At 34.8% G+C, this 24806-nt stretch overlaps 1 protein-coding gene across 4 annotated transcripts in view; it reads left to right on the top strand.

Moving 5' to 3' along the window:
• Nucleotides 1–24806, top strand: part of POT1 (protection of telomeres 1) — a 78542-nt gene that overhangs the window by 20136 nt on the left and 33600 nt on the right. For all 4 annotated transcript variants that reach the window (XM_085306338.1, XM_085306336.1, XM_085306337.1 and 1 more), the window contains 4 exons: nucleotides 1359–1406; nucleotides 2672–2786; nucleotides 12797–12927; nucleotides 24493–24783. In XM_085306338.1, the coding sequence (XP_085162464.1) occupies nucleotides 1359–1406; nucleotides 2672–2786; nucleotides 12797–12927; nucleotides 24493–24783 (585 nt within the window). The remainder of the gene's footprint in view (nucleotides 1–1358; nucleotides 1407–2671; nucleotides 2787–12796; nucleotides 12928–24492; nucleotides 24784–24806) is intronic.

The following is a 24806-nucleotide window of genomic DNA, read 5'->3' as shown; positions in this document are numbered from 1 at the left end:
ATGATGAGTAGAATATACTATGGTGAATGCTTTGAACCTAACCATTTAGAATTTGAAATAAACTTAGAAATAATTCTAAAAGCTTAAACACAAAATCATGTGTAAGTGTCATTAAAATAAGGTGTGTGCAAAAGTCAAGGTTCAAACTATTGTCTGTATAATTGCTATCTGACAAGAATTTTTAGTAAAAGAAAATACATATGTTTTATATCAGAAAGACTTTTTTTTTTTTCCCAGGGTTGACCTCTGTGGATAATTAAAGGCTGAAATGAATTTTAATGACAATTAAAATAGGTTATAGTACAAATTGTTTGAGGCATTCATAAAGAAGTACAGCAAAACCCTGCGTCTGAGCAAAACTGGCTGAGAATCATTTTACCTAAACTTTAGGCACTTTCCCAAGTTGAATATTGGCAGGACTTCATGACATACACTCAAAAGCCAGTGAAGAGATRCAGACCCCTGAACATGTTGGTTGTCTTGGGCAGATGTCTTTCTCCATTGACTCTAGGATAGAATTTGTAGCATTTAAATTACTGACACAGACATTGACTACTTAAAATTAATACAAATGTTCTAAGCTTTTTTATACTTCAATTATAACTATTTATAACCCTGTTTAAAACAAGTAAGTGGAAGGAAATCTAGCTTCAGGAATGAAGTTGACGATGGAGAGCAATACCCGATCCCTAACAGGATTCTTCTCTGATCTGCACGTGCACATGGAGGTGCAGCTGAGGCCTGAGTTTCTCACTCCAGTGTGGGTCTGTGTTGGAGTAGGGTGTTGGTCCAGTCAGCACTGCTGGTTCTGAAAAAGACCTTGCCCTACAGATAAGCTTTTACAGCCAGCCGCGCTGTAGCCAGAGCTAGGAACTCTCTTGAATTTATGCCATTCTATTATGAATTTACCTTGACCTTTTAAACAAGAGTCACTGAGAACAGACCTATTCTAAACATTGAAATGGACAAACCCAAAAACTGTTTACATTCTCTCTTAAGCAAGTCACTAGTATCATTTTGAATTTTTTGGCCTCAGTCTTCTAAATACTGACTTTGCTAATCTGACCTGACTTATATTCAACCAAATACATTTCTGAGTTATAAAAAGTATATGATATTTAAGGTAGCTGTTACTCAGATAGAATAGATATTCTTTTTTTTCCTGTAGGATAAAATTTTTAGTCTTGGTAATGTCAAAGTTGATTCAAACAGCAGAAGAATTTGGTTTACTTTCTTGCTATTTCAGGTAAGACAATTGAAAAGTAAAGAGTCTCTGTAATATTTACTTTAGCAAATCTTGTTATATTTGTATTACCTGCAATTTTGTAATCAGTTTAGCATTTTTTTTTCCTTCTCAGATTTATACTAAACGGAATATAAGCACTGCTTCAGAAACYGCATCTGTGGTGAGTTCATCTTCTAGTATCTTTAAACTACATGAGATTTTAATTATTAGTAAATAAGAATGTGGAATTCTTTTTCTTTCTTGTTCATTTTCCTTTCCTACTCTTATCCCAGCAGCCACTTATTTAGCTCTTAATTTTGCAAATAATATGCCAGGAAGATACAGTAAAATATGATAAAGTACAACTTGTGCAATATAGTTTCCATCTAGATCTCAAGATAGGCTGCATTTTGTTTTAGGAAGTGTAAACTAGAAAGGTAACTTCAGTATTATAAATGTTCCTATGCAAAATGTATGCTCGTGCTTTAAAAAATGGAAATATCTTACCTGCCTTTGAATTAAAATCAGACTTACTCTGCTGGTCTTCACATACTGGTCTACATGTTTACTATTTGGAACACCACTTTACTTGCCTAAATTAAAAATCTAGGGGAAACAGCATATTAAAGACATAGACATTGGCATATGAGAGTTTATTATTCTTAATCATAAGTTTAAAAATTCAGTACTGGAGATGATACAACTTGACTTTGTGTCAGTTTTATAGAGCTTTTTCTTTTTCTTTTTTTTTTTCCTGTTTCAATAACTGAAAACCGGAGTTTTCAGTTAGTTTGGGAAAACAGATGTTCTTTTAAAGAAGCTAATCAGCATATTGTGTAACCTTAAGTTGAGAGAAGAATAGTCCTTAGATAGTAGAAAGTAGTCCTTAATTTCTTTAGTGCTCCAAATGTGTTACTTTAATAGGAAGACTTGTGCAATGGCTGTAAGATTCTGTGCAATGACACTACTGAGAAATCATTCATGTATGTGTTGCTACAGCTTTTAAAAGCACTTTGGGTAGAGATGTTAAAATCARTCAGTAAAAAAATTATTTTCCAACATTCTTTACTATCAAGACTTTTATTCACCTAGGCAGACATGTTCAACCTTAGTTGAATTGACTGGTTAGTTTATAGCAAGGAAGTAATCACAGAAAGAAATGGAAATCAAATAGGTGTTAGATGCCTCATTGCCRGGGGGAAAAGGGAATATATCCATCTATCTATCTATTTATCTGTCTATCTATAGAGAGTCTGAAGTGGGTAAGGTAGCATCTTACCTAGGACACCTGAGACAGAAAAAAATAGATAACTTTTATTATTATTATTTTTTAAGACAAGGTAAAACATATCTGAGGAAGGATGTTGATAGGTGGACAGAATTTTATGTGAAAGTTTGTTTGAATAGATTTTTTTTTCTGTTCACAAATTTATCATGTCTTTCCAGTCTGTTGCACCAAAATATGTATATACGCCTCTGAATCATCTTAAAGATGGAACTGTAGTGAATTTGTATGGAATTGTGAAATTCTTCAAGCCTCCATATGTAAGCAAAGGAACTGGTATGTATTTTATCCAAAAGAAAATTTAAAGTTTTTCTGTTGAACAGAGCTGCTACTGTTATTTTTTGTTTAAAACAAGAACTACAGAAATTTTGGTGATCCTTTGACCACGTTTCTCAGCTAACATCCAGGGAACAGAATAGCAGGTAAGGGACATCTGATTCAGTTTAGACACACTAGTGGAGAGAGCAGATGAAGAAGAAAGTATTTATCAGGATAATCTCATCAATGTAAAACAAGGAGARGGACTTGAAAGTACAGAAGTACTGCACCTTCCCTTGTGGGAAGGGATTGTTCTGTAGCTGTGTAATCCTACATTGAAATTTTAACAATGTATCTTGTTATGGTATGCTATAAATGTGATGCCAGAATGTTTGCTAGTTAGAACAGCTCTTTGGTAACTGAATCATTAATTTTGCCTATGGTATAAATGCTTACTGATTGTGCCTGTTTTGCTGGAAGACTGCACCATTTCRCTAAGTGCTCGGTAAATACAAAAGCAGATGCAATCTCTGCTGCATTTGTTAATGTAATGACTACTCATTTTTATGGTCTTAACTGAGTTTCTTGAATAATCTCAGTAGCCATGAATTTAGCTAGATTTTTGTTCCCTAAAACCAAACAATCTGAAATAAGTATCTTGGAAAACTTTTATATGAATATCTGATTTTTGGTGAAAATTTAAATGTTGTTAAATAAAAAACCTGGTGTCATTTAATGTCTTGAAAATATRCAAAATAAGTTAGTGGAACAGTTGTCCTCTATCTTTCATGTAACTCATCTTGTATTCCTAGGATAAATATTTCTCAATGATGGGTACCTGTCAGGGTCAGTAGAACTACTTAAACAAAATTAGGTTTATTGTGAGCAAGACTATTAGAATCTACATACTTGTTTTTATATAAACATAAAAATGTTTTGTAGTTTTAAGCTCTCCTGGTATTGAACAGATCATAAAAGCCTAAAAGTTTAATACTCAAAATAACCAGTCTGGGTAACTGTAAAAGCAAGGTGTCTAAACATTTGCTGGCACTATATGTTGGGAGATAACTGTAGGAGAAAGTCTATTAAAAGCAGAAATTAGTTGCTGGAAGTATTAGTACTCTCCGAGTCCTATAACCCATACATACAGCATTATGATAAACTATAGCTGGTACAGTACAACTCATTTTTGTGATACTTTCATTCCTCAGTTTGACTAAACCTGAATTTTCTTGGTTATGCCCAAGCTAAGTCAATTTACTGAAGATTTTGGGGAGCCAGAATGTTAGTAAAAGGGAAAAGTGTCCTGCTGCTTGAGGAACCTCTGAAAACTGTGGCTAGCTCATGTGGAGGAGAGCTAACTTTAAGCAGAACCCTTCTGTCTGATGTGCTTGTTACTGATAACCAGTGGTGCACAGTATTAGAAGACAAACACTAAAGAAATAATTGAACTTGACTTAACAATCATAGCATTATCAAAAAATAAAAGGTTATTCTTAGGATACTGTCTACCACTACAGCTTTTGGAAACCTCTGTGTGTGGGCATGTGTATGTGTGTTTGCGTGTGTGTGTGTGCGTGCATACATAAGTTTTAATTCTCCTGTATTTATTTATTTACTTTACTCAAGAGTTGAATTACTGAACAAAAAATATCTTTTCATGAATCTTTCAGTACAGCTATAACTGACTGTGCTGGCTATATGACAAATACATATTTCACATTCTTCTGTTTTGTCATTTCTAAAAGCTCCTGTTGTAGTGCCTGGTGGGGGGAAGAGGGAACCTTTCTGTTTCAGTTATTCTTTCACCTTTCTTTTTCAGCCCACAGTATGGGCAAATAGTAGCAAAGAGGGAGAACATTTGGAGAGTAATTTCTCAATTGTTAGTGGAATCAGTGTTATGAGTTAATAATGCTAATCTATGTAGTTTTGTGATAATACATATCTGGAAATCAGCTAGAAGTCTCCATTTCATCTAAAACACAGTTCAGACATCTTCATATTAATTTTAATTGAGTGGCTACAGATCTGCTGACCTGTAGGCAGTTCTTACTTGCTAAGCTGTAAATGTGCAGTCTGACGTTACAAAATAGACTGCTGCTTGTTTTTCTCAGATAAAATTCAACTATTTAAGCTGTGAGTTACGTCTCTTCACTGTTTGAGAAACAATGTTATGTACTTCTTGGATTTTTTTGTAATTCATATTTTGTTTACAGTGCCATCTATGGCATGTTCCCTCTCCTCTTCTGTTAGACCTTCTAATTTTTTTTTCCTTTCTGCACTGAAATTATTGTTCAAATCCAAGCAAATCAACTGAAAGTTTAACTATTGTTTGTAATATCTTTTAATAGTTGTCAAACAAAATTATTATAAAGCAATGRTCTGTAAATTGATCATGTCAGATGGGGTTAAGAACACAGAGCTRAAGTATTATTTTAAGGTCTTGTAAGGCCTTACCTGACACTATTCTTTTCAGGCTTATTTAAGGCAGACCAAATAAATAAAAACTTGAAGCTAATATTTTCTCATTTACATGATCACTTGTTGCAGAATTTAAGTTATCTGTGTGTGTGTGTGTGTGTGTATATATATATATATATATATGGCATCAGTTAGACATAAATTACTGTGAAAAAAAGATTGTGGAAATAAAACTTAAATTGAACTTTGAAGTGTACCTGATCTGATAGGAAAAATGTGTGTATGTTTGGGGAAGTCATTTTTACAGATGCAGTGTGTTCCAACTTGCTATGAGATACTGGTTCCTGTGGCAGCCCACAAGTATTCTTCTTATCAACCAGATTTGTGGATCCTGTGTAAAGCTCTTCAAGCTATTGCAGGTAGCAATTCAAGGCAAAAAAAACAGTTGAAATGTTCTGCTGTGATATTATAGTAGTTGCAAGAATTCAAGACCATCAGCCTCCTTTATGGAACAGAGCAATTACATTACCTATAGGAGCAAAGCATAGTTCAGTTACCAATGCAAAGTATGTGCCAGCCTTGTGTGATGAAGCCCTACTCGTGTAGTGATTTRTACAAGAGTGCACAAATTATTCTGTGGAACTGTATCTTCCAACAGAACATTTGGAAAGCATGAGTGTTTTGGAAGTGGTTGTGTGGCATGTGCAGTATTCCAGCCCATTTAAAAAGTAAGCATTATTTATAAGGTGTAAACTAATTTTTGACAATTACTGTGCTTTTTTATAAATTCATGCTTTGTTTTGCTGTAACTTTRTAGTATAAAGAAGAAAGAGAGGAGCAGGGAAGAAGCTGTACAGAAAACTTTCCAACAGTCTAATACATTTGAATTTTTTCACTGGTAAATAATAGCGAGGCGAGAATAGAAAAATCCTAGTGCAGACSTAAGGCAGCCTCTTTTTATTACTTGAACCCTAACTTGTTACTTAGACTATGTCTTTGTCAATGTTGGTTTCTTAATGTAAYATTAAATGCTGCAATAAGTCTTCCTGAGCAAAGGGTTATTGCTAAGCTAGCTACACTAACGCGTCAGAGGGGAATTGAAGATAAAAAAGAAATAGCTTAAGGATAGTTTCCCGGTACTTAAAAACTTAAAAATGCGGTGTTATTCTTTGTCATGATATCATGACACCTTTCAACATAATTAATTATAATGTTACTTTGTGTCATAAACTAGTAACCATAAAGTAACAATTTTCTTTATTTAGGGAGAGAGTTAAAGGGTAGATTAAACTTTTCAGTGCTATGTNTTTTTTTTTTTTTTTTTTGTAGACTGTATTACCCAGCTCCAGTAGATTAAGTGTAGTACATATAGAACAAATCTGGTTACATTAAAATTGCTATGTATGAGCACATTTTGTAGATACATCTTATAGCATAGTATTTATATTAAACAAGTTTGTGTTCTTTCCCTTAGGTCACAGATCAAAAACATACTATATATTATGGCCTATTATTTCTTTTTTGTATTATTTAGTGGTAAGTTAGATGCAAGGAATAGCATGTTTTCAAGGGACAAAGCTTCCAAAACACTGATATTTGACCTCAATGAGAAACAATGRCTGATGTGTCCAGAATCGCATCTCCAGGTCAGTACATGTATATATGTTTAATTGTAATCATTATTAATTGTAATCATATCTTCTCTGGAATACTTTCACATTCTACTAAGACCCTAGAAACATCACTTTGCATATCTTCAAGAAGTGGCCTGCTCCTTGGGCAGGAAAGCATGGGAGGAGAGAGGAGCAAAATTACACACAGTCTTTTTGCTAATGGCAGGACCYACCAATGAATGCAGTGGTTTTAAGAGCAGCAGCTACAAGTATTGTTCRTAATGGGAGGAACAGGTCAGGGCTTCTGCTTGGTTATTGGCTTCAGTTTTCAAATAATGAATTTTAGTAGCTGATATTTAACACATATTGCCAAATAGTTTGGAGTGCTGGTGGATTTTTTTGTTCATCAACATCAAGTTTTTGGTGAACTTTTTTGTTTAAGGTTCTGCTCTAGTGTTTTGTAAACTTCATTTCTTACTATCACTTCTTGTTGCAATTGTAACTCGCTTGCTACTTTATCATCAAACTCTTACTTTAAAACAATTTTAATTGATTTGGATTTTGATGTAAAAATACTTGCTATTCCAGTCAAATATTTAAATACTTTTCACACAGTCTAAGGTTGCATCTACTTGAAAGGGTGCATAATGCTCAATGCTTGCTCTGGGCTGTTCTGAATTGCTAGGGCATGAAATGGCTCTTGTCAGGGAATTCTACAATCGCATTAAATCCAGTGCCAGCCTGTACTAATACATTTTCTCTCTCATATTGTTTTAATAGAATTGTATGTCTTTAAGCTGGTCCCTACTGGGAGCACGGGCAGTAGAGCCACAGTGCTTTATCCATATAGGTGTTTATTCACTAGGTAGATATGCTGCTAGATATGAGATACTAGTCTTACAGGTGTTAAAGCATACGATTGAAGCTTTGCACTCTGTTCCCACTGAAAGCAAGTGAAAACTGGGCACCTGATTTAGTTTTGCCAGTTTATATATTTATAATCTGCAATTAAATGTTCTTTATCTTGATTGCCATGAGACTGAGAGTAAAGCAATGATGAATGAGGAGTTTTTATTGTGATCATTAAACTTATATGCCACAGGAAATTGTTTTAACTGAGGATGTTTCAACTCAGGGCATGTACTTTGGAATGTACGTACATGAGAATCTGTTTTGGACTGTTCAGAGAAATACTCTGGGTCCTTTTTGGCACAACAGGCAGATGGGGTTCTGCAAGAAAATTAATTTCCTCTTGATTGTCTGCTGGAAGATCTGTTAGAAGTGTTCAAACTTGTGTTCTAGATTTTCTCGATAATTTAAGTCTTTATTGTTATTATTAATAAAGGTGATTCACACCTCTCTCCTCCCTGAACACCAAGGACATCTCAGGCATTTAGCKGCAATAGAAATAGCAAGTATATATTTTTTTAAAAAAAWTCTTCCTGCCTCCCTCTTTATAGTGTCCAATTACAGAGATTATCTGAATTGACCATGAAACTTTTGGAAGATGACAATGTGACAACTGCTTCCCCAACCCTTTCTGTTAAATGTTAGTTGGAAATTAATATTTTCCTTAATGCAGAGAAGAGTCCTTGCTAAATAGTAAGTTATAAAAGTAATTTTCCTGGGGAAACCTCCATTTTGTTTATTCCATCAGATGTATGCAGTATATTCATATGTCACATGTTGAATTAAGATCCCATTTTAGCCTACCTATGTGTGCGTGTGGACAGTAACTATTTAATTTTGGAAATATTTTTCAGAATCAAAATTATTAAAAATTAACATATCTTGAGCTGAATACTGCATAATATGCAAGTAAAAGAAAGGCTTCTCTGTATTTTTTGCAGTTTGTATTTTATGTATCTTTGCTTCTTTTGTTGAGGACTTAACTTGGAAGTATCAGCAGTTTTTGTCTTTATAGTAAAACTCCATTGCAATTTGTACTGAATCATGCTGAAGAAATTAGATGAATTGTTTAAGATTACCTTTAATGATTATCAGAGAGTTATTAATCATGATTTATATTGAACAAGACAAAATATATAGTATCTTTTATAGTATGTAAATTTGTTCAATTGTACAGCTGTTGTCATATTTTTAAGCTAAAATTTTACAAGTAAAAATTATGAACCCTAATATTCCCCTTCCTTAAGGAAGTTATCAGTGGAGCAGATTTATCTAGTAAGGGAAAATTATCCCTAATACTTAAATTTTCATTAGCTTTTTAAAAATTTTGCCTCAGTAAACTAAAAGACTGAGGGATATTTCTTCAAGGAAAAGTGTACTATAAAAAAAGAATGTTTGAGCAATAACATTTATTATAGTTTCATGTAGCACTTGGGCATTATTTAAGTTCAGCAATACTATTTAGAGTTAGATGCTTTTTATCTGTTTAGAAAGGTGAATTCAATCACTGAACTGTAATCCTGCTTTGGAGAGCAAAAAGCAATTTTCACATTGCAGCTGAAAAGGGAAGTCTTGGTGACTTTTCTTTTTTAACCTTCAAACAGGACTTGCTGTACAAGAATTTCTTTAATGGAAAATTAGTCTTTATGCTTTGTTCTTGAAGAGCCTTATTTTAATTAGATTTATTGCTCTGTTGGTTAGAGCGTGGCGCTGCTAATGCCAAGGTTGCGGGTTCAGTCCCCGTATGGGCTATGCTGAGGGTTGGACTAGATGATCTCCCGAGGTCCCTTCCAACCTTACCATTCTATGATTCTATGATTGTCAAAGTGGTGTTTTGAGATCATGAAGGGAAGTCTATAATTGTGTAGGAGGTGCTCCCTGATTATGTAGCAAACAGTATTTTATACTACTTTAAGTAGAGTGAATATAGGTCTTTTGAATATGCTAATTGCACAGAAAATGGAGAGTGAGTGTTGACCTTTTTTCCTGCCTTTTCATGGGTAGCAACATGCATGAAGCTGACCAGGTTATATAATCACAGCATGAAACAGTAATCACAATTTTAATACGGAGGGATTTTTATTACTTCATTGTAGGTAATGTCCATGCATTGTAATGCATTATCCTTTATGTTCACAAGAATGTAAATCTATGGACTGTATGGGTTCTGTACTCTTTGTGGCTCATTTTGAACATAATGCTATTAGGCTACTATTTTTTTTTTTAATTTAGAATCCATAACCAATGAGATAAAATTACCCTTCATTGCAATACAATAGTAGATACTTGCAGTTTCAGGTCTGACTTCATTACCTTAGCATAGAACACCAGACTGAGTGATCATCCAACACCTTTCTGGAGCTTTTTGCAGTAATGTGCAAAAGAATGACATGTAACTGTGTTTAAGTGCCGCTGAGTAGAATTAATCGTTATTGAGGCTATGTAAAAGTAATTAGGAAAAAAAATATCCCCCTTATGGAAATCCTATCTTTCTTACATTTGTAAGAAAATGAAATCTATTTGTATTATTAAGCCTTCTTTCAGTATCTTTTGACACTTTTTCATTCAATAGAGTTTGAACTTTTAATTTTAAACTTTAAGTATTAAAGGGCATATTTGCCAGATGCAGCAGAGTGTTTCTTTTGAATTCAGTGGACAAACATATGTTTTAATCCATCTARCAGATCTATCTTCGTCATGTCTGGGGGAAGTTATTCAACATGAGTTTATACATGACACTTGTCTCCTTTTAACTGYCTTCCTATACCTTTTTGTATAATGCAAATCTGTCAGTTTTAGTGGACTGATATTTATTGCTAAATAACTCTGAAAAAAGAAATCATTTGTTTCTGTCTCTTTATAAAAYGTGTGTTGGAGATGTTATCAATTCTGCCTCAGTAACACCTTTGTTCAGTTCCCAGATATGCAAACTCTGGCTTAGTGTCATTGTTGCTGAAGGACTGTCAGAGTTACAGCTAAGGGAAGTTTGTTGTTGTTGAGTTTTTTTATTTGGTTGACTGGGGCGGGGGTGTGAATTGAAAAGATGTCGCATACTTCAAGTTTATTAGGAATTTTTTTTCTGATAGCCTGCACCATTGTTATGATTACAAAAATTGGACTTGATATAGGCTATTTGCATACCAGCATAAAATTTAGTCTAAGTATATTTACTCTTTGAAAGATGATAGGTTGATGACACTGTCACAGTCTGTGTCAGTTTAAATAAAATTGTGTAGCTTCCTTGTTCCAGTAGAAAGTATTTGATACTAACATTTTTGTAAGATGGATGTTAGTCTTATTTTCAGAATGGACATCTAAACGTTGTTTATGTCAAGTGGCAATGATTGATTAAATCCTTGAACTTCATTTATAAAGTCTTCTGGTTTTTAATTTCACTATTGCAGAAATTGAGAAAGGCACACATGCACACAAGTAGCTTATTATCAGTGGTTTCATGTTTCAGTTTTGTATAATCAGTTTCTGTAGTTTGTTCAAATACCAGTTAGCATAGAATTCATAGTTCTTCTGTTTTGATAATAATTGTTTTGGTGCTTTTGCCTCTTTAATATTGACGTGATAATCCCTGCTGCGTTATGTTCATGTTGTTTGATACTTTGTCTTGAGAGTTTGATGTCTTGAATAGCTTTCYCATTCTTGGTACCTCACAAGAATGGATGCAAGTCTTCTATTTCTAAGAGTTATAACTACTTTTATTTTAGGGTGTTGAGATTCTACTGTTTGCCGCTATCAAAAAACAACATAAAGTTGGCAAAGAACTTTTTTTAGTGGAGACATACAACAATAAGATCAGAAAGTCACAGTAAGCAGAAGGAGTGAGTGGATGTTTTAAGTAAAAGAAGAGTTTCTGCTTCTAGACCATACATCTGCATTTTGTACTATGGATAGCAATATGAATAAACGAAGAATTACAATGACAATTTATACTCTTAAATGAGRTTTGGGAAAGCAAAAATGTGAGTTAAAGTAGTTTAAGAAATTGGAGAGTTACTGAAGCATTTTAGGTAATTTATATCTTATGTTTTGTACTTTTTTTAGTTAGAATGAACAATAGTTAGCAGCACCATCTAATTCACAATCCAAAATAAATGCATAGTTGAAGGCTGACATCAAGGTAGAAATAGACGTTGTGATGTTGTCACACTACTTCTCTGTTTAAAAAATTGTGATTCAGCCCTGAACTGTAAGTTTTAATAAATATCAGCATAATAGCCGACTGAAAAGCACTCTGTCTTCTTGATTAAAAGTAACTAGGACCAGAATTGCAGATGTTAAAGTTTTTAAATATATAGCCAAATAGACATTGGTTGTTTGAAAAGTTCTTAGGGAGGTTAATCAGTCTACTCATAYTATGAAACAATGTCACTTTACACTGTCACTCCCTTTTATGTTTACAAGATATATGAACACACGTGCTTCTGTAACCTGAACTGTAAAATATAATTTGTTATCTGCAGATACTGCTGTTTTCTGGACCATTTTGCTTTGTCATAACTATGTACTTGTTTTGAATTTGATCTTGTAGGTTACTGATGAAATTGAAAATCTGTTACCAAAGTTTAACTTTAAAGGGACACATTTCAGATATCTTCAGAGCACTACTTCGTGACTGCAAAGCATACATCTTGCTTGTATGTTTTGGTGAAATGAAAGATACGTAATTTATGCTTTCATTTGCTTTTAGAACCTGCAGAGCTCATTGTCTATTCAGAAAAGACAGATAAAAATCTCAAAGGAGTATTTACAAGTGGATGTATACCTATCCTTCCCATTTTATAGAGACTTGAGAAAAAAGTCTGTGTTACAGACARAAGGATAAAGTTTGTGCATTCTTCACTGACAGGCTTGTGCTTAATCACCCATTTCATTTTCARCTGCTTGTTCTAATGATTTGTACAAAGGACCACGTTTCTGTTGTTAGGCTATTGTAACTAAACTGTTTTTGGAAAAGTTATACTGATCCTAGCAGAAAAATGTGACTCTATGGCCATTTATCCCAACTTGAATATATGAGTATTAATCACTCCATAATGTCTATTACTCATTCAGTCACTTTATATTTTCCAGATTACTGCTCAGTTGTAACACTCGTGGACCCGTCAAATGTGAAGTTAACATGCACTCTTTTTAGTGGAAATCTAGAATCCCTTCCAAAAATTTACAAAATTGGAGATATTGTTCGATTTCATAGAATAAAGGTAAGTGTTAGGTATTTTAAATGTGCTTGCTTTTTTGCAATAAGAGATAACACTCTAGTGATAATTTACTTCTTCATAAACTGAAATTCAAGTATGCAGACATTAGATAAAGCAATTGATTGATTAAAAACTGAGGTATAGTTATGCTTTGCACCAAAATTGGAAATTAGCTATCAAATATTTAGCATTAAGAAAAAAGCACATTAATCTGTTATCTCTCTTCAGAAAAGTGTTAGATGTGGTTATGACAGCTCCAGAACAGCATTACCTTTGTTTGAACGTTTGTTAAACTAAATGACAAAAATGACTTGATAACACTTACAGATGCATAGAATTGAACTTACATAAATATGCATAATTTATTCTTCTTCAAATTATTAGAATTAAATGAGCAATTGATCTGGAACTTCTGTCAGAGGGCAGTTTAGAACAGCCAGAGAGTTACTCAAGTGTATGTGACATTCCTGGGATTGTTAGTACAATATGCTCTTAGCTGATTCTTTGATGTCTTCCTGCCCTACSCAATATTTACTTGTATCAAAGGCTGCAAAGGAAATAGTGTTGATATCTTTGGTACTGCATCTGCTAGTTTACAGCYGTGTACAGAACGGAGGCGCTGAAGGGGAGTCTTGGAGTGTTGCACAATACTCAGAAGGAAGTGCAGRATAGTATACCTAATTATCTGTTTAGTTTACTTAAACATAGCAGAAATGAAAATATATGCTGAAAGAGGCCATTTAAAAAACAACTTGATGCATAAGTGAACATTTTTGAGTGTTCTGGGAAATCTAGGACTGTATGAAATGTTGATGAAAGGTAAAGATCAATAGTACAGAGCATATCAGTTTTAGTAGCCTGTAGTAGGAGAGAGAAGAAAAAAACATGGCACTAGGTGTAAAAAATGGTAAGATTTATCCAGTATTGGAGACTGGTGCCACTGAAATTATTAAAAAAGAACTTAAGATTCAAAAATAGTTTTTGGTTTTGAAAATCATTTATTCATGTAATATTATAGATATTTACAGTTGAGAGAAAAAACTAAATAACCTATTCAGGGTTAAAAGAAAACCTTACAGGCAACTTACAATATAACAACAGTAAAATTACACTAGATTTAGACTCTGAAGCCTAAGTTGCTAACGAGAACCAGTTGTTGCCAGTCTTGAAAGTTCATTGATTTGACTTTAAATGGGAAAGTCTTATGCTGCATTTCAGATTCTGTCTAAATCCAGTAGGATAAATGTTGCACAGATATCCTGGTTTCTGAAATTCAATCGAGGCAGAAAYGTGCTTGTTTCTTCTGAGATCAAAATATGTATTTTACAATACATGTATTTTACTGTAGTTCTTGCRGAAGCCTGCCAACTGTAGAAAGGAGAGTGGTCAAAATGGAAGAATTGGAAAGTTGCACATCTGTAGTAGGTTAATAGTGGAATTTTTGAGAAGTGAGAAGAACAGGTTAAAAATAAAAAGACAACTCTCAGGGAAATCATGCATATGTTCTGTGTTAGACAAACCTGTTAGTGTCTCAGCTCCACTGTTTCTCTCTCATGTAAACTTACTAATAAAGTCTGTTGATCTACTGTGTGAAAAGAAACTCACTGTTTTCCTCATTTTGGGAACGAGGCATGTTTTTTGAGGAAGTCATTTTACAATCCTTATCAATTAGTTCTTAGTCTTCAAGGTCATGTTACTGTGTCTTATTTCTCAACAGAGTCTGTTAATGTTTCCTTTCTCATGCACACTTTCTCTGAATTAAAWATATATATATATATATATAATTAGGATTTTAAGAACACTGTCTACAATTTATCATTTACTCTCCTGTTTTCTTCAGATCTCATCATCCTCCCTTAGCTTACTGAGTGGAAATTAATAGAGAGTTACAAAGGCCGTAATCTGTGAGAACTRTGTTTAGTAGTGAGGGCAGGTATACATAGTCTTCACAGTGTATATTCATAATTCTGTGTGACAGAAATGCTTTCTAGAGACTCCCAAGGAGTTGACATTGTTTGCAAACACATTCTAAGAACAGTTGTTTCTTACTACCCTCTCAGCTGCAAATGAATAAATTCTCTTAGTAGTAAAACAGATGTTGGCAAGGTCCTATGGTTCAGAGATAATAATAGTATAATGAATTCTGTTGGGATTACTGAGGATAGAGAATCATGTTATTTGTTCAGTATTTGTTTCAGGAAATGAAAATTTTGATAACAGGATTGAAAGATTGTGCAGTTTTAATTACATTTCTGTTAATATTTCTTGAAATACGTTTTATGATTTCGTATGAAGATGCTTAATGAACCATAATACTTGGTGAATTACAGTGCTGTATTTGGGCTTTCAACCAGTCAGTGCTCTGCTCAGTGTGATGACAAATGACAGTGTAGGGRGGAAGAAATTTTTTCCCTTAATAGTAAAAGTATGTTGTCATAGAGAGTCCTTTTATCAAGCAGCTAAATCTTTTTGTCTTCTGTATTACACACAAAAGATACCACAAGTCATATTTTCAGAGATTTAGGAAATGCTGAGAGTTTGAGTTTTGTGTGTAAAAGCTGAATTTCTCTATGCATGTGTGCATAGCTAGTCTTCTAATTACAAGATGCCATACTTTTTTGTATTTATTTGTTTGTTTGTTTTATTACAAGAGCCATGCGTTCCAGTGCATAGGAATRTCATTTAGGAGGGCATTCATCTTGCCTGTGTTTAACCGTATAAAAGCTAGGCCTGTGATTTAGTTGTCTGGACTCTATCTTACCTTCAAAGCAAAGAAGTTTCTCAAGTGGAGTTTTCATGGAGCTTTTCTTTTCTCGTTCTCTATAGAAGCTCTTAATACCTCAGACTTATTGCATAATACTTAAGTTGTTAAAGAGCAAGAGGAGGAATCCTGCTGSTACTGACTAAATTTGCATTATTTTATCTTTATTGTTATGTTAGCTTTTGTTCTACCTCCCTTGTATTATTCAAACCCTGCCATGATGGTAGAATTGTTAATTTTTTCATTGGCTTTTCTCTAGTATTCGTTATTACTTCCGAGTGATTCACAAACCATCTCTAGAGATCATCTTGTCCAACACCCCTGATCAAGCAGGGTCAGCTGCGGCAGATTGGCTAGGACCATATCTAGTCACGTTTTGAATATCTCCAAGGATGGAGATTTCATAGCCTCTGTGGGCAACCCATTCCAGTGTTCAACCACCCTCACAATAATAAATACTTTCCTGTGTTCAGGTGGGATTTCCTGAGTTTCAGTTTGTGCCCACAGCCTAGACAGTCATTATCTATCATGTGTTTTATTGTTGTTTGTGTCCAGAATACCCAGCCTCATAGAGCACTTCATTAATATTATAGTATAGTATTCATAGTATAGTATTTCAAACCATAGTATTCATTAATATCAAATGTAGCTGTGAGTGCTTAGCACTTCCACAGCTCAATCCCTATGTTGCTCGAGTTCTTGAGTGACCTCGCATGATAAACTTTGCTTATGTGACTTCTTCACTGTAACATAGTTTTCATAGCAATTAAAAAGATCAAAGTCTTAATTTTCTGGCCTTCTATCCTAGTAACCTTGGTATTATTGTCCTCTTTTGTGACTTGATTTCTTTAGTACATAGGCTGTGATTGCTGGAATGAATGAGGCAGGGTGCTTACAAATGACAGCTTCTTCATTACATGGATCTGATTTATCACCACTACACATATTGAGTCATGCACTGAATAGGAAAATGTCCTGTGGAAAAWTAGGATAGTGAAACCAGATATCATAATATAAATGTGCCATGAGCTGAAATGTATTTGCACAGGCAACATGTGTARGCATGTGCGTAACTATGGCACCTACTAACTTTGGAATGCTTACTTGATGTAATTTTAATGTTCTAACTTTGCAATTTGGGTGCAACTTTATAGCTCTTCAGAACAACAAATAGGAGAAAAACAGCAAGAAAAAAATTGCTTGCACACTGTCATATTGATATGCAGGGTGGTTCATAATCTTTAGATTCACTGTATAAACACATACGACCTTTGACCAAAAATGTCTCATCTTTGATTTAGGTGGTTGTTTTCTGGATAGCCAGTCAGTTGACAAGAATAAGATACGGTTTTTTTTAGTGAGTTTCAAAGCTGTTTGCCTTTTCACAGAGGACTGATACTTGAAAATCTGAATATTAAGTGTATGAGGCTTTGCTTCATAAAAATATAGGATCAATCGCATCCTCTTTTTTGCCATCCATACTAGTCCTTGCTCCTTGAGCATCTGTGTCCTCAACCCGGTAATACTTAACAGCATTTGTACCACTAGCCTCAGTTTTTAGACCAATCTTGCTATTATTTCCAGGAACCACGTCCTTCTCATTTCTGTGTTCAGCTACAGAGTTTCTTTTCTGAGTGTATTTACACCATTAGTCTAGTCCAATTTTGTCATACTAAAGTTGGTTGCTTCGTCTTCCTTGCTACTTGCAGCAAAATAGAAACTATTGAGAAACACAGGCGAAGAAATACCCGTCTTCTCGGTTCCTGTTCCTGGTCAGCTCTGGCCATAACTTTCTGACTGATAAGGGTAAAAAGAGATAAACTTAARTATAGAGCATACTGAGTGAATATAAAATCCTAGGAGAGGGTGGATCTCAGAAAAGATAAGATCTTTCCATTMAATCTTGAGCTTTCCATTAAGTCTYTCCATTAAATCTTGGGAGAGCTGCCAGACTCTTAGCATCTTCTGAGTAAATGTTGTCAACATTTAGAGACTTTACCAAAGTTACATGTGAGACTTCACTGAGAAGGATATTAAGGAACATGTTACCTACAGCAGCAGTGGGACCCTGTTTTCAAATTCTTGCTCTGAAGAGTGGAAACAAGTAAAACTATTCACTAAATGATTGTAAGTTTATTTTTAACCCAGGAAAGCTAACATTTTTTTCTTGAAAGTATCTGTATTGCTGTTGCTTTGGCTTCCCATCAACAATTTTTTAAAATGTACAATTCAGTTTGGAATTTTGCTGAAGCATTTATTCTTTAGTAAAAGAAAGTCAGGAAACATTAACTGTAGACAATGATGGAAGTTTCACTATCRTTAGAAATCTTAGTGTTTCACACTTGTTTTCTGAAATTTTCATCTTAATCCTTTTAGTTGAGTTGATTAAGTCCTAACTATTTAGGAAATATTCCAAAATACAATAATATATTTTTTTTACTAGAATCTTCTCCAATATACTGTGCCACTTTTTCTGAGGAATATATCAAAGGCAGCATGGCATTCCCCCACTCTCCTTTTTTAATGATTATCAAAATGGAAGTTATTTCAGCTGATTTAAACATATATGCATTTTCTATATAATATATAAACAAAAGTAGTTATAAYATGTTCATGTGAACTGTACAATGCACTGTTCATTTTCATCTTTGTGTTATATTAGTGCAAAAGTTTGTGATAATCATATTTTGAGGAGAGCAGTTCTCAGGAATAGTAGAGGATAGCTTTAACTGTTGGTCTTAATAGCTAGTTGTATTTTTCATGTCTCCATACAGATTCATTTTACTTCCATATTATTATAAGTTTTATAAGGAGATGCCTACAGCTAGTTTTCATAATTAATTTTTGCTGTTGTTAAACATGTTCAAAATGGTTTGTTTTATATTGAGACACAGATTTTTTWACTGAGTTATTTCAAACTGGTTGTCTATTCCATTACCCTGTCTCTATTCATACAGCTGAAGTTATGTGTATATTATGATTACAGTATTAACATTCAAATATGAAAAAATRTAATGAGGGTATGTTGGATTAAAGTTGTTCTGATGCTCCTAAGTCTGGAGAGGACTAGTAAGAAAAATCTCCAATTGTCATACTCCTGAACTTTTAGATTCTTCTTAKTCCCATGCAATTCCTAATAAAACTCAGAAGAGTTTCAGCAATGGTGGAGCATTATATAAATATGTTGATGAAATCACCTATCAGTATTCTTAAAAGTGATGCTGGGAAAACAACATTTGTATTTGATGACTACAGACTCAGAGATGAATATAACATCATAGATCCAGAACTTTGATTTTTTTTTTCCAAGAAGCCTATAATACAAGGAAGCAACTCCATTTAATAGAAAGGGCCATTTAGGAATTATATTATTGAGGCCATTGATACCATTAAAGACTKCAGGAAAATCCTACTGGGATTTATTTAGCTAATCTGAGGCATACAAATAYCATTTCTTACCAAGACACCTTCTCAGCCTGTTTTGTTTCTTATTTAAACTGTTAGAAGCAYTGATAAAGCAATGGCATTTAATAGGAGAAACTAACCTTTGTGTATAATCTATCACTGCTAAAATGGCAAGCAATATTCACAATGAGATACCTCCAAGTTTTGGAAGCTCTACAGTTCAATTCAGACAGTTCTGGATCCATGTTCTGATGGATCAGTGGCTCTTAGAGGACATTGCCCTGTGTGTTGGTGTGCAGCCAAAAATAGAACAGGAAGAATCCCATGAAAAAAAAGCTGAGTATCTGGTTAAGTGACCTGTTTCGTCTTGACAATGGAAGACTCGTGTGTTTTTTTCCTGTCAAATCTGTTCCAACTATTCTAGATCACTTTTCAAGCTAAAATGCAGTGATCTGCCTGTAAAGCTTTGTGTAAAGTGGTGATCATTTTGAGAAGATTGGAAGACATCCCTTTGTAACTTGCCTCCTTTCCCAAGGACCTAGTATAAGGTAAATTTTTTATTCATTTTCTGTGAATAAAGCCCTGTTAATAGCTGTTGTCTACAGGAACAAATGACAGGTTTGTGGCACTTATATCTACAAARACAGTGCAAAGTACTATTCCAAGTTCCTGTTTATGTTTCTGTATGGATTTTCACTTGAAATATAATCCATGTGCAGACTTTTTTCTGCGAGATTTCTATAAATCTTTTAAAACATACAATACAGTCAAAATACATAGTAATCTCAGCRGGGAAGCTTTGTAGATCTTGAGATAATGGATCTTAGTATGGCAAAGGTCTTACTCAACTTACTCATCARTGRCCTGGATGAAAAGACAGAGTGCCTCCTCAGCAAGTTTGCTGGTGATACCAAACTGGGAGGAGTGGCTGATACACCAGAGGGCTGTGCTGCCATTCAGAGAGACCTGGACAGGCGGGAGAACTGGACAGAGAGGAGAATCATAAGGTTCAGCAACGGCAAGTGCAGAGTCCTTAGGGACTTAGTCTCCATAGGGAGAAATAATCCTACACACCACTACAGGCTAGGGGCTGATCTGCTGSAGAACAGCTCTGCAGAGTMCTGGTGGACARTAAGTTGACCAGCAATGCGCCCGTGTAGCCAAGAAGGCCAATGGTATCCTGGAGYGCATTGGGAAAAGTGTTACCAGCAGGTCAAGGAAGGTGGTCCTGCTGCTCTACTCAGCCCTGGTGAAGGTCTCATCTCGAGAACTGTGTCTAGTTCTGGGCTCCCCAGTACAAGAGAGACAYGGAGCTACTGGRGAGAGTCCAGCGTAGGGCTGCAGAGGTGATCGGAGGACTGGAGCATCTGCCCTCTGAGGAAAGGCTGTGAGAGCTGGGCCTCTTCAGCCTGGGGAAGAGAAGACTAAGAGGGGATCATATCAATGCCTATAAATGCTTCAAGCRGGAGTGTCAAGAGGATGAGGGCAAACTCTTTTCAGTGGTGCCCAGGAACAGGACAAGAGGCAAGGGGCACAAACTCTTAACACAAGAAGTTCAGTCTGAACATGAGGAAGAACTTCTTTATTGTGAGGGTGACAGAGCACTGGAACAGGTTGCCCAGAGAGGTTGTGGAGTCTCCTTCTSTGGAGATATTCAAAGCCCTCCTGGATGCAATCTTGTGCAACATGTCCTAGGTGACCCTGCTTGAGCAGGGGTGTTGGAATACATGATCTCTACAGGTCCCTTCCAACCTCAATCATTCTATGATTCTCTGAAAGGAAGTGTTTCCAAAGGTGGCTCTTCAATAGGAGTGTTAGCAAAGTGATTCTTCACTAGGAGAGTAGTGCATTACTGAAACCAGTTACTCAGAGAGTTGTGAATTTTCCATCCCGCTTTCTTCACTGTTTATTTGTTTAAGATCGTGAGATCTTGCTTCTCTGTCACCTGAACCTAGTTTGGGTCAYGCAGAGTGGCATATGTTTGTCTTTCACTGAGTGGAATATGTTGTTCACYGCAGTAACTATAATTCTTAAGGTGTTTTGCCCACAGGCAGTGTTGTACCCTTTCTTTCCTCTTCACTGGCGTCACATATATTACTAGGGTTCTGCAGTTGAGAGGAGAATGGGCAGCAAGATGTGAATGCTGATCTTCTATTATTTTGTTGCCAACCATGGATTATGGGGATCAGTGTGTGTTTTGATCCCTGCTAATGTAAAAGGTATCTTATACTGAGGGCTAAATGTATAACCAAACCAAAATGTAAGGTTGGACAGTRTATTTCAAACAATGCTAGTTGCTGTATAAATAAAAACTCAGGATCTTCTATTATTTAATCAGTGCCTTCTAGATATGTGCACTATRTTTGTTAAATAGGTCCGATCTGAAAAGCTTTTTTATCAGAGAAATCTCTGTCTATTGTACGTCATTTTGGCAAGCATTTCTGATATTCTAAGATGACTTTGACACCAGTAGTTTTGTAATAGTCCTTTGTATTGCAGTTGCCTTTACAATTTAATGATCAGTTTTGATTGAGAAGTACCTTGGAGAGGCTGTTATTGCAGCTTTATACTTTACTTGCTATCACACTTCCCTCTTCTACAGAATGAGCTTTACTAAAATAAAGTTCAAGTGTAGAAAGTTACTGTAAATCTATTTATAAAGCATTTCAAGATTAGTGTCCTTTAAATGAGTATATTCAGGATAGAGTTCTATGCAACTGAAAGCAGTTAGAGGTTTTTTTCTGTTAAGTTTGGGGTGACATTCCACCTTTAGTTCTTTAGTTTAAGAAAGCTTAGCCAAAGGCTCCCACAGGCGGTCCATATTGGAACCTRCTTACCTACTTGCTGCAAGCAGAACACATGCTATCTGCTCTTTTTGTCCCAGAAGATATATAACATTATTTATTGTTGCTACTCATATCAAAGAATTTTTCTCCGGTGGCATCTTCCCCTCCTCTATAATAATAATAAACTAAAGTGCTTTGGCGATTACACAAAAAGCACTGGAGGGAATTCTCATCTTATGCAAGAGTCTCAAGATAGCCCTTTTCCCTAAGTTTAATTCAATTTGAAAATCATTTAAGTATGAAAATATAGGTAGTTTATAGTATCACTGCTTAACTTGATTTGAGATCTACTTAGAGTGCTGTAATGAAACAACATTTGCGCAAGAATTTTGTTCGTCTCACACTCCAGTGATTCCTTATTACTTTAACAACAATTTGTTTTTAAAAGACAAGTCAAGAGAATTTCTTTTGAGCATCTTCTGTCTTATGGGCTTGACAGAAGCCTATTTTTCCTTGAAATSCATTCTACGTTCTACATTTACTTTTTCTGTTTGTTCTGTTGCTCACTAAAGAATGTTGTTGCACCTTTGAGACCACTCAATGGCCTCTCTGCTTACCCTAAGGAAACTTCTTTTTGCTTCAGAATCACTGGTTAATTTTCTCATCATGACTCTTATGCTTTGCCTTCTTGCGTATTTTATTTTCTGTGTTACTTTTATTTTTTCTGTGTCTTTTCCTATAGTCAGGCTGATATCAAATACATTAAATGAAGGTACTAAGAGATGTCATAAATACAGTATGTTTAAACACAGCCTTAACAATACTGAAAATAGGACATCAAGGCTTTGAGAAGTGGGGGAAATAGTCTGTGGTGAAGTCATAGTGGAAGCCCAGGGAGACAAAGTGAGCTGCCTTCTTGGAAAATGAAGAGCCATCATAAATATCTATGTTGGAGATCTAGAACAGAATTTTTAGTAAGAAATTAGGGTATTTTAATGATTAATTAAGGTAACAAATAAATAGGTAAATTGGAATTAAACATTTTGACATGTGAGACAGGATACTTAAAAATATGCTTGAAGTATCTTTTGATAGCGGATAAATAAATAAAATAAATGAAAGAGGGCTTTCCTTTCCTCTGAATGTTACTTATTTGGAGAAACATGAGATATACTACCAGTGACAGCAGCTAAGGTAGAACTATAAATATCTCAGATAATGTCTTGATGTTGCAYTGCAACATTCTTCTCTGGATTGTGCGTAATTCTTACTTCAAAATAACGGGTTATGAAAAGCTATGAACTTCCCTAATTTTTCCACTGACTTTTGTTGTATTTTCAGAATTTAAATCTAAAGATTAAAAGAATAAAGTTTTACAGTGTTACARTTGAGGAAAAACTACATCATGAACTGATTTAATCCATTAGTCAGGTCTGGAGAATGCTTAAGTACATTAAATTTTATCGTAGAGATGAGCCTTATGATATTTATGCTTCTAGACAAGACCTATGCCAAAGTAGTAGGAATTAAGTGACTTCGTATTTCCAAGCTTGAACTGCTTTGCTTATGAATTCAGTAAGAAAACCTGTTTTGTTTTGTTTCATTTTTTTTAAATCTGTGTTATAAACTTTAGGGGTAAATTATTGGCAGTTTCTTGGTCAAATGTTGCTATTTAGAACTTTGTTACATGTTTTGGGCACTGCAGTTTTAATTAAGTAGGATTTTTTAACCATTTGAAAACTGARCCCTGGGAATCTTAAACTAGATCTTCTCATAAATGACTTATTCAGAAGTCTTATTCCTTTTTGGCAAGCAAATTTTAATTAAAAGAGGATGCATATAAATAATGGGTTAAATCAAGGTCTGAGATTTGGGATCRTGAATCATGTGGATGTTGTAGGGAATGATAAGAGACTACCTGATCCTTGAAGGAATGCCTCGGAATGTGAACACTGGTGGGGTAGCAGGTACACTGCTAAATCAGCATGATACAAAGGACCTGCCAGATGTAAGGCAGTATTATAAAAGTAATGCTGGAAGTTACATTCATAATTCAGCAGAAGTAAACTTGTCCCTATTTGTTTTGTAGAAACAATTCTCTCCTAGAATTGATATTTGATTCCTCAGGTCTGTAATRCCAGGAAACCTGGCCTATCATGAGATACAGAAATGAGAATCCATAATTCCTTTGCTCTGCCTAAGTTGTACGGTGTGACCCTTAAAAATTAACTTGCTGATGCCTCAGTTTCCCCATCTGTAAAAACAATAATGATGCATTCTCCACTTATCCACTTGGAGATTGGTGAATAAARTGCTGTACACTGATGCTATATATTTGCAGCTATATGTTAGTCTTTCTCTTCAGAAATTATTGGTATTATGTTATATTTTTCTATTTATCCACTTGGTCTAGATTACATTAATTTGCTTTTTGGGGTTTTGTTCTGTTTTATTTTGACTGTTGTCTCCTCATGGTACCAGGAACAAAAATGATCAATAGCCCATTCTTTATGTGATAAAACTGAAATATTTTGATGTAGTATTTTGTTGTAGTAYTTGATGAAGAATTTTGATGCAGTGCAGATATTTACTTTTTTTCTTCATATCTTATTACAGATCAGAGAATACAATGGACAGATGCAGGGAATTACCAGTGGGGGATTTGCCTCCTTGACATTTGATGGCACCGTAGGTGCACCTGTAGCTCCTCGAACATCTAGTAAATTGTACACTTTCTTAGATGAAGAGCAGAAAACAATAGAAGAACTACGTGCTTGGGCAGCAAGTAATCTTTCCATCTCTGGACCTGCAGCAAAATTATCTGGTGTTCAACCAATGCTGTTCTTTGATCTCACTTGTCAACTGGTAGGGAAAGCAAAAGTGGATGGATCATCTTTTCTTCTAAAGGTAGTTTTTTTTTTTTTTTTTTT

The sequence above is a fragment of the Rhea americana genome, unplaced genomic scaffold, assembly GCF_003343005.1.
Source record: "Rhea americana isolate MKP2758 unplaced genomic scaffold, rheAme1 scaffold_238, whole genome shotgun sequence".
Taxonomy (NCBI): Eukaryota; Metazoa; Chordata; class Aves; order Rheiformes; family Rheidae; genus Rhea; species Rhea americana.
The sequence above is the reverse complement of the archived record's forward strand: the minus strand, read 5'-3'. Positions and strand labels throughout refer to the sequence as shown.